Source organism: Poecilia latipinna, unplaced genomic scaffold (assembly GCF_001443285.1).
Source record: "Poecilia latipinna isolate Pla-1442-1.1 unplaced genomic scaffold, P_latipinna-1.0 Scaffold400, whole genome shotgun sequence".
NCBI classification, from domain to species: Eukaryota; Metazoa; Chordata; class Actinopteri; order Cyprinodontiformes; family Poeciliidae; genus Poecilia; species Poecilia latipinna.
The window spans coordinates 514775-528428 of NW_015113016.1; the positions used below are offsets into that span (position 1 = coordinate 514775).

General features: G+C 40.0%; 1 protein-coding gene across 1 annotated transcript in view; it reads left to right on the forward strand.

The window, feature by feature from the left end:
- Positions 1–8810: 8810 nt before the first annotated feature.
- Positions 8811–13654, forward strand: part of rorb (RAR-related orphan receptor B) — a 31561-nt gene continuing 26717 nt past the window's right edge. The window contains exon 1 of the mRNA XM_015037323.1: positions 8811–8853. Coding sequence (XP_014892809.1) covers positions 8826–8853 — 28 coding nt within the window. The 5' untranslated portion in view covers positions 8811–8825. The remainder of the gene's footprint in view (positions 8854–13654) is intronic.

Sequence of the window (13654 nt, forward strand, 5' to 3'; positions counted from 1 at the left end):
AAGGTTTTTGATCAACATGGTTTTGGATTTTAAACTCCAATCCTCAGTCAAACAACATCGAAACAATGAATAGTATTTAACAGTAAGTGACAATAAAACTAGAGCAACACGTACACGAGAATGATTGACAGTGCCAAGATCCTCCTCCTCCTCCTGGCTCTAATTGGTGAAATACGGTGAAATAAATATTATCTGGGTTAGTCAGGTGTTATATTTCTACAGATGGCAGAAGAAGATTATCTGTCTCGTATTATACTGTCAGGAAATAGTTACAGTTTTAAAAAATATGTAAAAATATATATATATTTTTTTATAAAAGTTACATACTGCAGTTTCAACAGAAAGTTTGAAACCCACTGTTTCTATATCCTGATGGGAGTACCACAGGGTTGTGCACTGAGTCCTCATCTCTTATGCTTTGGCAGCACAAAAACCCATCACTTAAAAATAACCATAGTAGAAACAAAAACAGTAATATGTATCATGTATTGAAATAATCAAACAGACAGCCAAATGTTTGGATGAGAAAGTGATAAAAATTGATTTATTCAGATTTATCTGCTGCTTTGCAGAAATTACAGCTGGAATATATGGTTGATATTTAAGTTAGAGAACACTATTTATCTGCAGCTGTTGGGTTTTGTTTGGCTTTTTTTTTATTATTAGGGCTTTGCATGAAAACATCAATGAACTTGACAAAGGCTGTGCATGTATCCGAGGAAGCTAGCTATGACTCTTTAATAATAGTAAAATAGCTTAACTGTTGTTCAAGCAGAAAAAAAAATGTGGATAGCAATTCACCATGCAACCATGTAGCGTCACTTTTACTGCAAGAACAAAGGATGATGGGAAGTGACAGTGGTGCCTGGGGCAACATGGGAGAACAGAGTAAATGGAGACGAGGAATGGAACGGAGAGCAGGGGTTGGGGTGAGCGGCGCTATTACATCAGTGAAATGCACACACAGATAAATTATACCACAGAAGCACATGAGGTCAGTAGGACAGGCTATCTACTGGTCAGATGTGTTTTCAGGAAATAAGAGCACAGGGATAGAACTGGTGGGTTTTATAAGTTTTCAGGTCAGAAAAAGGAGAGGAATTTCAATTAGGTAGCTTTAGTTTTGATAAAAAGCTGAACTTGTTCACTTTTACTGGGATGACACCGTCTGTCTGCCTGATTACTCTTAATCAGGCAAACTGGTCACCAAGGGCTGGTTTGGTTTATTATCTTAATTAATAAAATCATTATTTTAAACAGATTTTTGGATGTTACTTAAGTTTGATATCAAAGTTGTTTGATAATTTTAAAACAGGAGCCGTCACAATGACTTAATTAATTTCATGGAATTGATTTTGGGACGTTCCTCTCAATCATTCATTTGGTTGAGGAATGAAAAAGTTGAAAGGAAAAATAATTTTAATAAAGAAAAAATGTTTCTCCTGACTTTAGTCAGAATTCTCTTCAAAGCCTAAAGTAAAAAAAAAAAAAAAAAAGAAAAAGTGCTGAGAAAAGATAAATACGCAGGTAAACACACCGGAGACTTAAGAATACAGGGCTCCAATAAAACAACGCTTAGCTTAAAAAAAAGAAAAAATAGCAATGGTCTCTCCCGTCCTGTATCCATTATAATCAAAGTACAACAATCCATATTAAACCCTGAAGGTCAAGTAGTTTGTTCCTTTATTAAGTGGATCAAACGCCATCCCTCTTACATGTGACCGCAAAGGTAATGTTGCAGAGTAATCATAGCAGCATATAACCCACATAATGCTTTGTAATGAGATCTCCATTCACAGCTCCGCTCCCTCCAGACAGATGGGGGATAAAATGGGTTTCAGCTCCTTGACGTTCTAAGAAGGACCCAGAACGAAGGTGGACTGCTTCACTTCAGTTGATATTCCCTTTCTTTAAATCTGAAAATAAAAGTTTTCAGCCTAGTATGCTTCCAAATGGTGAAATAAATATTATCTGGGTTAGTCAGACAGTAAAGAACAGCTGCTACCATTTTAGCCACTTCAAGCATTTGGCATCCTGAGGTGATACAATCATCTTCTGTGCAAATGAATAGCATATCATGAGACGAAGTAAAGAGTTATTGTTACATTTGATGAATCTGTTGTGGGGGTATATGTGGCAGCTCTGAGTTGCAAAGTTCAGGCAACAAATGCTTTAACAGGTCCAAAAAAAAAAAAAAAAATAAGTGGGAGTCTGGGTTAACTGGAGATAAATTGTGGATGCTAGAGTCACCTAGAGAAACCTTAAACAGGAAAAACTGCATTATTTTCTTACATGACATTATCTTTATTTATCCAGAAGTATGACCGGTTTAGCCCACACTCTAGTTGTGGTGGATGTTGTGTTAGAAGTGGCCCCAACCAATTCTTCGACTCTTACCTCGTCCTGCCGTTACTCTGGAGGGGCCAAAACAAATTTGAGACGCACCGTTCTGTGTAAAAAAAGGTCAAGTAAATTTATTTAAAATGTTTTTCTCTAGATGCAACACTTGGCTTGTGAGAAAAGTTCTGTATTTATGTTGAATATTTATTCTGTTTTTTTTTTTTTAAACCACAACATTGTACATATTATTTTGTTGATGTAATTGTGGGAGAGGATTCATTTATTCTCTTTGTGACATATTTGCCCTCTTTTTGCTTAGAAACCAGTGTTGCATTAATTTCTGATATAAATAAGATGTGTAGATATATATTAATATAGTCATATTTTCATTCAAATGTGTGTTTGCACTGCAGCATTGGTTGGCAGTGCAATTTGAAGTGCAACGCTTCCTTTTAAGGGGTTGGTGAATTAGAGGCATAGACTCTACATGTTTTGAGTCGCATGTCTTTTTGTGAGTGAAGTATGTTTTGTGTTTCGATTGTACGCGTAGCCTGAACTATTTGCAGTATTGTGCTCATATGCACAATCCGCTTTCTTCCTGTACGTCTCACGTGAGACGAGAGTCGTCGTTCCCAGCAGGTTTTCTCATTAGTGAATAAAAAGAGATCCCCTCCATGCTTTTAACCTACAGGCCTTTAGACATAAAAACATGCAGACAGACAGGAGTTAGGAAAATAGAAAAGAAAAAAAAAATCACCGAGTGATTTCATGTGTTTTTAAGAGAAAAGTTGTAAATGCACAGATATAAAATAGGAGGTTACCCTGCTGAGGATGGGGGATAAAGGAGGCAGACAGGGCTGACAAAAGGTTTGCCATTATTTATGGGCTGGGAGTAAGGTGAACACGAAGCTACATTACAGGCTGGATTTGTCTTCTGGAAAGCCATGGGAAAATTCACTCTTCTTCCACTCCGAGCCTCGTGTGCAGTATGAAGCATTCGTGGATGCTGACAATGCACATGCACATCTTCCACACATGCATGCACACAGTCAAACACCTCTCCTCCCATTCATGTATCAATATTTAAGAGTGGCAAAAGTAAGAACACCACTGTAACCAGGCAGACTGAAAAAAAAACAAGATACAAATTAAAGTGAAAACAATAAGAAAAACTGCAAGCAGATAGATAGATAGATAGATAGATAGATAGATAGATAGATAGATAGATAGATAGATAGATAGATAGATAGATAGATAGATAGCCAGAATGTAGAGGACGAAGAGACTAAATTAGTATCCAGGGAGAAGGGGAACACATCTGGACTGCAGACAGAAAAGTGCAGCAGCAGGAGGAGGAGGAGGGGCAGGACATACACTCATCTGAATGAATCATTGCCCCAACAAACACACACGTACAATCATGTTTTCATCACTACAGAGGGCATTGAACAGCCTCGCCTGCGTTCATTAGAGAATTTGCTTTTTTTGAGTAAACTTGATAAGAATTTGTTTTGGTTGTCAAATTAACTATTTTTAATTATAGTTTTTGCTTTTTGGTGAAGGAAAGAAAATGATGCAATGTCCTTCGTCCTCCCTGCATAAACCGGTTTACTTGTCCACAACACAAACGGATGCACACCGTGGCCACGTTCGCTCTCCCCGTAAAACATAACGTAGCTGTCGACCGCCGTCCATAAAGCCCAACATTCAGCTCGGTGTACAACAAATGTTAAATTTAATAAAGGAAACTCCAGACAGCCCTGGGTTTGCTTGCATGCCCAGCTGAACATTTCGGATCAGTTTAAAGAGGCACCCTGTGGTTAAGTTTGTCCTGTTGTAAATATCAGTTCTTAACTAATGACATTTACATTGGCATTTCTTCCACTCTACTCTCTCTTCACAAACACCCCTAATGCTTTTGCTAATGTGCAGGATTGCAACAAAGCTTCCATACAAGAACTTTGCCCCTCAGCTTTTTTTTTGCCCCCCCCCCCAAATATGTGTGTTTGCATTTGCTTTGCACACACACACATTCCACAGTCAGGCAGTCAATGGCGCTCCACCGTGGTGTGATGATTGTGCTGGTCAATGTGCTCCGCTGTGTGACTGCATGCCCCCAAGACTGAGGCTGAGTCTAGACACGAGTCAGCCAAGCCGCCCTGCTGACCTATATCCTACAGTTACACTAAGTGAGAGACATAGAGAAACAGAGGAAGTGGGAGAAAGGAGAGAGGAAGAGAAACAGAGAAGAGCGAGGGAAAAGACGTGGGGAGTGGGGGGCACGAAGAGAGGTTGCAGAAAGTGAAAGGCTGCGATGAAGTAATAGAGTAAATTGAGAGATCGGGAGGAGGGGAGGATGAGACCGAGAGACAGAGAGCAAGCGAACGTGTAGACAGGAGAGAGGGGGATGGAGTGAGGAAAAGAGAAAAAGCGAGGGAGTGATGCGGCTATGGATAATTCAGAATGAGTTAAAAGGGGGAAGGGAAGAGAGGAGAGATTGGAAGTGGCAGCCACTAAAAGTAAAAAGAGAGATGGCTGAGTTACAAAACATGGGAAGTAAAAACAAAACTGGAAATGCATTTGGAAATCCTCAGAGGAAAAAAAATGACAGCAAGTTAAAATGATCACAAAGAACTGTAAACACCCACAACTATCAAATCTAATCATATTTGTATATAAAGCAGGTTTACAGCAGCTGGGGACAAAATGCTGTACAGCAAAATAAACTTGATTATACATTACAGAGATTACAAAACAAAAAAAATATTCTTCATAGTATTAATATTCCACTCTCAAACTAATTTAGGACCAGTACAGAAAAATAGGTTTTAAGTGGGATTTAACAAGATCCCCACTCGTTAAGTGGAAAATGTTGAGGCAGTCGCTTCCAAAATCTGTGCACAAGTTTAGATTTAGGGATAAATTTAGGAGCAAACTACCATGTGACCAAAGAGATCTTATGACACTTATGGTTGTCAGAGATCAGTCTGTTGTCTTGGAACTTTGAAAGTCAGCAATAAGATCTTAATGGTGGACATGAAATAAATAATGTAACTAAAATTGTACTTTAATTAAAAGTTTAGTTTAATGAAACATACATTTACTACAGAACTTTATTTTAAGATGAAAATATCATCTTCAGACTTTTGACATGTGATTTCATGAATCACTACCCAGATTACTGAGTGGTGTTTACCACTTTTAAAACAGAAAAGACTATCTTTTCTGTTTTAAGATGTAAACTGTGCTGGTGCAGAACCTTTAAGGCTGGCACAATTGTCCTGACATGAGAGCTCGGTGTTGTGATCTGTGAAATCCAAAAACCAAACAATTTCAAAATCCCTCCAACATGTGAAAAAAAGACAAACAAAAAAACTTTGTACAGATTTCATGGATGTCCCTCTCAAGACCACAAAAATAATCAAATTTCAACTTTGATAAAAACTTTTCATTTACTCATCAGATTTTCAACATGTTTTTCACTAAACCCACACATCTTCTGCATCTAAAATGTTTTTTTTTTGTTATCATTTGTTTAATGTAATATTCTAGTCTTACAAATGCAATTAAATGCAGTATTTTAGTGAGCTGGTAATTAAATCAATATAAGTAGCAGAAATAAAGGTTTGATAAAGAAAGTCAGTGTGTGTGATTCCTCTAATGTGTTTCACCAGGTGAAAGAAGTTATTAAATTAAATGAACTATTCCATAATATTCTATTGCATTGACATAAAGTTCTGGCGCAGAACCTTTCATATCATCACAACTCTACTATTTTGTTTGTATTTCCTTTCAATTCACACAAAGCACTTTGAATTGTCATGTTGAAAATGTGCTATATAAATAAAATTAATTTACCCTAACTTACCTCCTTACAGCCAAATATTGTGATGCACTTTGTCAAAAGCAGCTGTGAGGTCTAAAAGTACAAAAACAGCAAAGTATTAAGAATATGTTGCACTTAAAATAATCAACACCCACTACCATCATCTCTTAGAATTTCTTCCGATTTCACTGCAACAGAAATGCATTTCTATCACTTTAATGAGTGTTAAGAGTGTAAGAAATGAAATGTGTTGTTTCCAGTTGCAGCCGATCCTCGGTGAGGTTGGGAGCGTTTACTGACATTCAGAGTTCATGAAGACATAAACACAGTGGCTCAAGAGAAACTAAACTGATGAGCTAGTGTATAGATCTAATTATCAGCTGTATTTAGTTTTTCATTAATTTAGCCTGTGCATTTTTTGTCACCATACATCCAGACTCTTTGAAGCAACTCTGAAGTCATTTGATATTTCCCAGCGAACCATAAACCTCAATGGACAAATCATCATGTCCGACTTTCCAATTCTTTCCTCCTGTTTTCCCCATCACCCTTCTTCCCATGTATGGGAGAATGAAAAGGCCCAGACAGAGCAGGACAAAGACTTAACATGTTTTTCTCTCTTTTCTTCTGTGCATTGAGAGGATGAGCTGGACTGTACTAATAGTCATTGTGTGTGTGAATGGGACAGAGGGCTTTTTGTGTGTGTGTTCCAGACAGCGGCGCATAAGGCAGGACTTAAGTAGATGTTCGCCAAAGCGTACGTAATGCCAGGGAAATATCAACTAATCCCTTCACTCTTCTGCCCTCCACCTCTCCCTCAAAACCGATTTTTCTCCTCCTCCTCCTCTTCCTACTCGCCATCATTATCTTCACCATCATCCCCTCCACTGTGCTGCCACGCCAAAACTTTCAGTAGATCTCCTAAATCTGGCTCGGAAAACCGATTCGAACAATGCAAGACGTGAGGTCGCACACCTAGAGTGTTCTGCACTCCCTCACTCTCACACAGCACACACACTCTCATCTGGGGATTGTCGTTGTTTCTTAATCCTGGTGGATTAACACACTAACAGACTCGTTTTACCTCAGCCCAAACAAAGAGATGTCGAATCATCTACCCAGGGGTGAAGTTGAAGATTGTGTTAACATGATGTGAACTTGTGACTGTTGGTAGGAGGTAGGGTGTGGCAGGAGGCATCCATGTGGAAAAAAAATTAAAGAAAACACACACACGAAAAGGCATAAAAGACCTGTTGTAAGCATTCAAAGTGACAGAAGCTGCACTCTTGTTTATGCTTTCAGGCCCAAGGCCACAGCGTTTACAGCAGGTGCCTGCACTCTGATTGCATAGGATGTCATTAGCTGGTGTGCTAACTCCAATATTCTCCTGGAGCTGTGAATGTAAACTGCTTAAACACATAATCTTATACGGTCTGTAGGAAGCTCAGCGCTGTGTCAAACAGTGGTGCTGCAGAGAGTCCGCTAATCCACATGCTAGACTCCAGATTAACGACAGGATGGGTATATGAGCGAGGGAGGGGTTAAAAAAAAACATGCCGGCCAGACCCACCCACAACCCCCACCGCATCATCATCATCATTGCACACACACACACACACACACACACACACGCACACACACACGCACACACACTCGCTTCCCCTGCTCCCTGCAGATTATGATGCTTAGTGCTACCCCTGTGCAGACAGTAAGAGGATCTGTGGGTGGCATCCCCCAGGTCCCTGTCATTGGTATTCTGGGGATTCCCCCCCTCTCCCTTCTGGACACCCACAGACAGGATAGGGGTCAGAGGTCAAGGAGCAAGAGCATTAGGGGAAGCATAAAATGAAGTGTTTATAAAAGATGCATGAATTTGTTTTCACGACAGGGATTATTAGGAATCAACCCAATGATGGCCCCAGAGAATGTGGTAGCAAGCAAAAAAAAAAAAATGCTTTGAATTGTGATTACATTTTAAAGGGGATTACTCACAGTGTTTTAAGCAGGACTGGAAATATTGACGGGACAAGTACTCAGAACAGAAAAGGTAATTTCACATGATCTCATTTAATTCTTTCTTAACTTGCATGATCTATGGAAAATGAAGCGCCATTTTAGGTTCACACCATCCATGGATTTATCTGGAGACTCAAGCATTGATCTGTATAAATGATCATTAACCAAGACTTTGAGCAGTTTGATGAAAAAAAAAATAACAGTTGTATTTTTTTTTTTTTAATGCAATTGAACATGACAGTGAAGTGTCATATACAATGTACATTGTACACTAAGAGAGAACATTTGGGATGTGATGGAGAGGGAGATTAACATCATGAATGTGCACCTGACAAATCTGCAGCCATTCCATGACACAAACGGGTCAATATGGACCAAAATTCAGAAAGAACGTTTCCAACACCTACTTCTATGTGACAGATGTTGATCCAGTTTGGTGCCATCAAAATCTACCTAATAAGGTGAAGGGAACACTATTTCATTTGTCAGTCTGCACGTTAGCTTCACCAGAAATGCTTTACATGTTGCCTTTTCAGAACTTGTTTCACACAGGAAGATTATTAGTGGTGCGCTGCCATTTCCTGTTGTCCAAAGTAACAATTAGCTTTATCTAGGTCCATCAAATCAGGATTTATACTTAAAAATGACACCAAAAGCGTTATATACTGCAGGTAAGACATTAACTCCTTACATTTAAATAGAACCACACTTCAGTTGTTCCTTTCACAGCCAATAAATAAAAACACGTAGAATGTCAACAGTAGAGTGCAACTTTTACTCACACAGACTACAAAGATTTATGAAGCCTCAGGTTAGCATGTGTGTTTGGTTTTTCGTTTTGTTTTGTTTGGTTTTGTTTTTTCGTCATTCACAAACCAGCTGTGAGTTTCAACATTCGTAAAGCTGCTGCTGAATCCTCCGCCGGTTCATATCAAGAACCACTTCAGAAAATCAACACAACTATCAAGCAGCACTGAACTTGAAAAGCTTCGTAAGTCCCAGTTAGCAATTTCCTCCCCGTTTTAACGTCAACATTTATTAAGCTCTCCCGGAGAAATCGACGACGACTAAATTATTTTGAGAGAGCGCCTCGGGCAACCGAGGCATATTCAATATGCCTCCAAAAAAAAAAAATTAAATATATATATTAGGAAGAACAAGGAGAGGGGAGAGAAGTGAAAAAGACTGACTCAAAGTAAAAGTAGATTTAATATCTTAATGGCTTTGTGTGGAAAAAAAAATGATAATAGAGAAATCCAATTAAAAGCTGATGATTGGCACTGTGAGGTAGAGACATGAAACTGTTTGTCTGCACCACTGGCTCTATATAAAGTTTTGATTAGATGATGCTAGTAATAGCAGCAGCCAGACTAATAGGCTCTATATTTTTAACTCAGTTATACCACGGGCTCTGAGCACTTAACACAGATGTGTAGCGCTAACATTAAAAAGGACACGGACAAAATGGCTGAATACAAACCATAAAAGTACATTCACCACATTAGGAAAGGAGGAAAACGATTTTTTTATTAGTTTTTTTTTTTTTTTTAGATTTGAATCAAGAGGTGAAATCATACTGCTTTGTGTGTGTGGTGGCTAAGCGATTCTCCTAATGCCTCTCAAGGTGACTCGGCCTCCCTCCTTCAGGGCTTTCCTTTCAATTCTTTTTGGGATTGAAATTATGATGAAGTAATTTTTCCACAGAAATTGCCTATGTCACTTGTGGTATCTGTCGGCAAATTTCTCAAGTGTATCCCTCTATCCCTCATCTCCTACTCTTTGGCGAGGTTTTTTTTTTTTATTCTTTCTCCGAGCTCTCACTTGACATGTCAATGTGTCAATGTCATATTAGAAAGAGGCAATATATGTAACAATTTTACACCTGGGCTGACAGGAAAAAAAATATACATGAACCGGCATTATATCTTGCTGCAGAACAGCCTGTCTTGGAGGGTTTTGGTTCCACTCAAACACATATGTTTGTGAGAAATATAAAGAAAAAACAAAAGGTTGAAAACATCTGCATGCAAATTCGCGAGAGTATGCAGTGTGCACTCGTCAAATACCCCGCCACACACACACACGCACGCGCAAGCATACATACACACACACACACACGTACTCCTCACAGTATTATGTTGGAGTGAAAAATCACCTGCTTGTTTCAGGGGAAAATAAGAAGCAGTGTGGAACATGTCGTCAGATCGGAGAGGGAGATTCCTCTGAGACCTGTGGCCTAATTTCTTATTTTCAAGAGGAAACTTATCTAATTATACATAAGTTAACTTCCTAGTGGTCGATTCAAGGGCAGCGCTCAGTGGTGTGACTGACTGTAGGTGCCTTAATGGGAACAGGGCGATCGCAACCTTCTCTTCTTTTACAAACAGTCGTTTTCTGAACCAGGGCTCTGTTGAAACATAATGGCAGCTGGAGCAGGAGTATGTGTGTTCTTGACTCATGTGACACCTCCTGCAGCAAAGCAAACACTCAGCCCAACAGGTACGTTAAAACAGATCAGATCAGGGAGAGTTGTTCAGCGATTCTGTGCAGGATTCGGTGTTTCTGTGTTACTGTCATGATATTGGAGAATAACGTGATGAGGGTTTATATGTACAACATCTCCTCCTGGGCATAGAGCCTACGTCACGTTACATACAAAAACTTTAATGTGCAAAGTGGAAAGAAAATGGTCAGAATTGTGTGCAATTTAAACTATAAATCCAGGTGAAAGCATCAGAGGTTTGTTAAGATACATTAATGAACAAACAGCATCACAAAGACCAAGAAACACAGTAGGCAGCACAAAGATAAAGGTGTGGAAAAGTTTAAAGGAGACTTATTAGGCAAAATTCACTTTATGCACATTTTCCATTTGAGTCTCTGCTGCTTCTAGAAACTGTCCAAGTGCTAAAATTAAAAACATGCAGCTATTTTCTGGGAACAATTTAATGTTTTTTTGGTGTCAGGAGAACGAGCTGTTTCAAAAACTTCCTAATTATCAAATCACAATCAGTAGGCACTGACTTGCAACCCAAGTGAAGCTATCGTCAGCTGTTTTTACTGCTGTATGCACTGTACAATGGCTGCTGGAAAAGACAAGTGTTTTGAGAGGAAACCGCTTGCATCATTCATGATGGTTGTGCAGGAATCTCCACTTCTTCTGCTTCTGGGTTCGACTCTGGGCAAAAGATGTGTTGTTGTACAATTGTGCATCCGTTTGCAGGCGTTTTGACACTATAAAGTGTGAGTATAGATGTGGAGTTGGGGGCATGGCCAGCAGCAGCTTATTTGCATAAAAGTGACAGAGCCATAAAACAGCTCATTCTGAAAGTAGCTAAACTAGGCAAAGCAGAGCAGGTGAAATCTCATTATCCAGAAATGATTTGGTGCAAAAAACGCCATGAACATGTTTGGTATGGGCCACAGACATGTCCTAAATTGCTTAAAAGCAAGCATAATAGATTCTTCTTTAAAAAGTTGGTTAGGTTTTAAAATCTCACAGAGAAGCGTTTCATTGATGATGTGAAAATGGAAACTATGGCACAAGTGCAAATCTACCAAGACATGGCTGTCTTCCTGAACGGAGCCTCGATGGGAGAAGCAGCGAAATGGCCCATGGTTACGGTCGAGGAGCTGCAGGGTTGTGCTGGTGTGACATCCAGGACATGACGATGCCGGGACATTCTTGTCGAGACATTTGTGTGCTCCAGGAAGGTTTGTGCTCTGAGGTGAAGAAGCATGAAGAAACAGGAGATGTTCAGATAAGAGCTGCAGAGACCCAGAGCTCAGGTTGGAGAATTTATTGACAAGAGAAAGAGCAAAGAGGACTGAGGAGCCAAGATGTGGCCAGGCTATGAACTAGTGAAATTAGTGCTACTACTAGTGCTTTAGATACAATTTAAAAGATTATTAATAAAAAGAAAAAAGACAACTGTGATCCAAGAGCTCCCATCTGTCCGTTCTTCCGTCTGTCGCAACACCTTCAAAATAAAAAAAAGACTAATTTTACCCCAATAACAATACTTCAAACAAACATTGAAGCATTAGTGACAGGACTGAACTGAACTTGTGTGCTTACTTGATGAACACATCTACGCGGTGAGCTTTTCATGTTTCATTCTTGATTCATGACTTACAGTCAAAACGCAGTTCTTTGCATAAACAAGAGTTAATTTCAGGAGGGAGGACTCCAGGTCATCTTTTTTTTTTCTCAGATAAATCACTAAAAACACAAAAGCCAACCACATGGTGGCACTATAGTTAGGAAGAAAAATCAGACCAAGAGAATAGTTAAACATATTTAGAGCTTTAACCTAAAATTAAAACAGTAATAAAAGGTGTGGGCACATTAGAGCCTTACCCTCCATCTTCCCTTTGACGTAAACTAGTCAAACGTCAGACAGGCTGTCAGTAAGACAGGTACGCTGTAGCAAGGCACGAGGCATTCAGTAAAACCAGACTATGAGGCGTGAAGACAGAAGGACTTGAGATCTCGTCTCAGAGCACAGCGCTGCTCTCTCCTTCTCCAAGTCGAGCCCTGAGGCATGGCCCAGTCTGCTCCCTTCCTCCCTCTTCCCACCATATGGACAGAGCAGCCTCCACGCCAGTATATCTTATCAAACACAGCCTCTTAGTTCCTTCTCCCTCAACAAATGATATACGTATTTTGTCATGTGAAAGTAATCTTGCAATTTTCTTTTTTTTTGCTTTCTCTGTGGCTTTGGGAGCTGAGTGAATGGGTGGCAATGAGGGGTAATCCTTCTTAATGGAGTCCCCAACCCTCAGATGGATTGAAGTCCGCTAAGCAGACGCAGATCATGTAAAAACGTTTCTTTAGCTTGGACCAAATGGAAGGAAACCCTCATTGTGTTCTGAAGAAATCACCATCCAGCCCCCATTTGCTTATTTTAGACCCCCCCCCCCCTCCCAAACTCCCGGTCCACCCATTACTCTACTACCATCTCCATCTTTCACTACTTCTTCACCTCATTCTTTTTCTCTCCCCTGCCTGTCCTTAAAGAGAGCTGCTGCACACTGACCAGTCTGTGATTTGCTCACGCTTGCTTTGGTCATTACATCACAATCATCGAGCTGTTGGTACAGGAAATAAAGGATGAGGAAAAATGAGGGGAGGGGCGGGCGACAGATGAAATGTAGGTCAGTGAAGATGCGCTCGGGGCAGTTTCTCTCTCTGTTTCCCTCTGCTCGTCTCCCTCCCTGGGCCATGGCGAAAGAGGCTAAAAGAGACAAGGGGCAAAAGTGTGTCTCACCCACACCTGCCACTCCACGGCTCCACCTTGCACAGGCCGGCAGATTTTCGGATCAAAATCCACTCCGGTGACAGACTCCAGACTGGCAGCGAGCAACGGCAGTGGCTCTTTTCAGTAGAGCGTCGCTAATATGTTTTTGATGGAATATATTTATTTATTTGTTTCCCCTGAGCAATTAGCAACAGAAGCAATAAACTGGTCA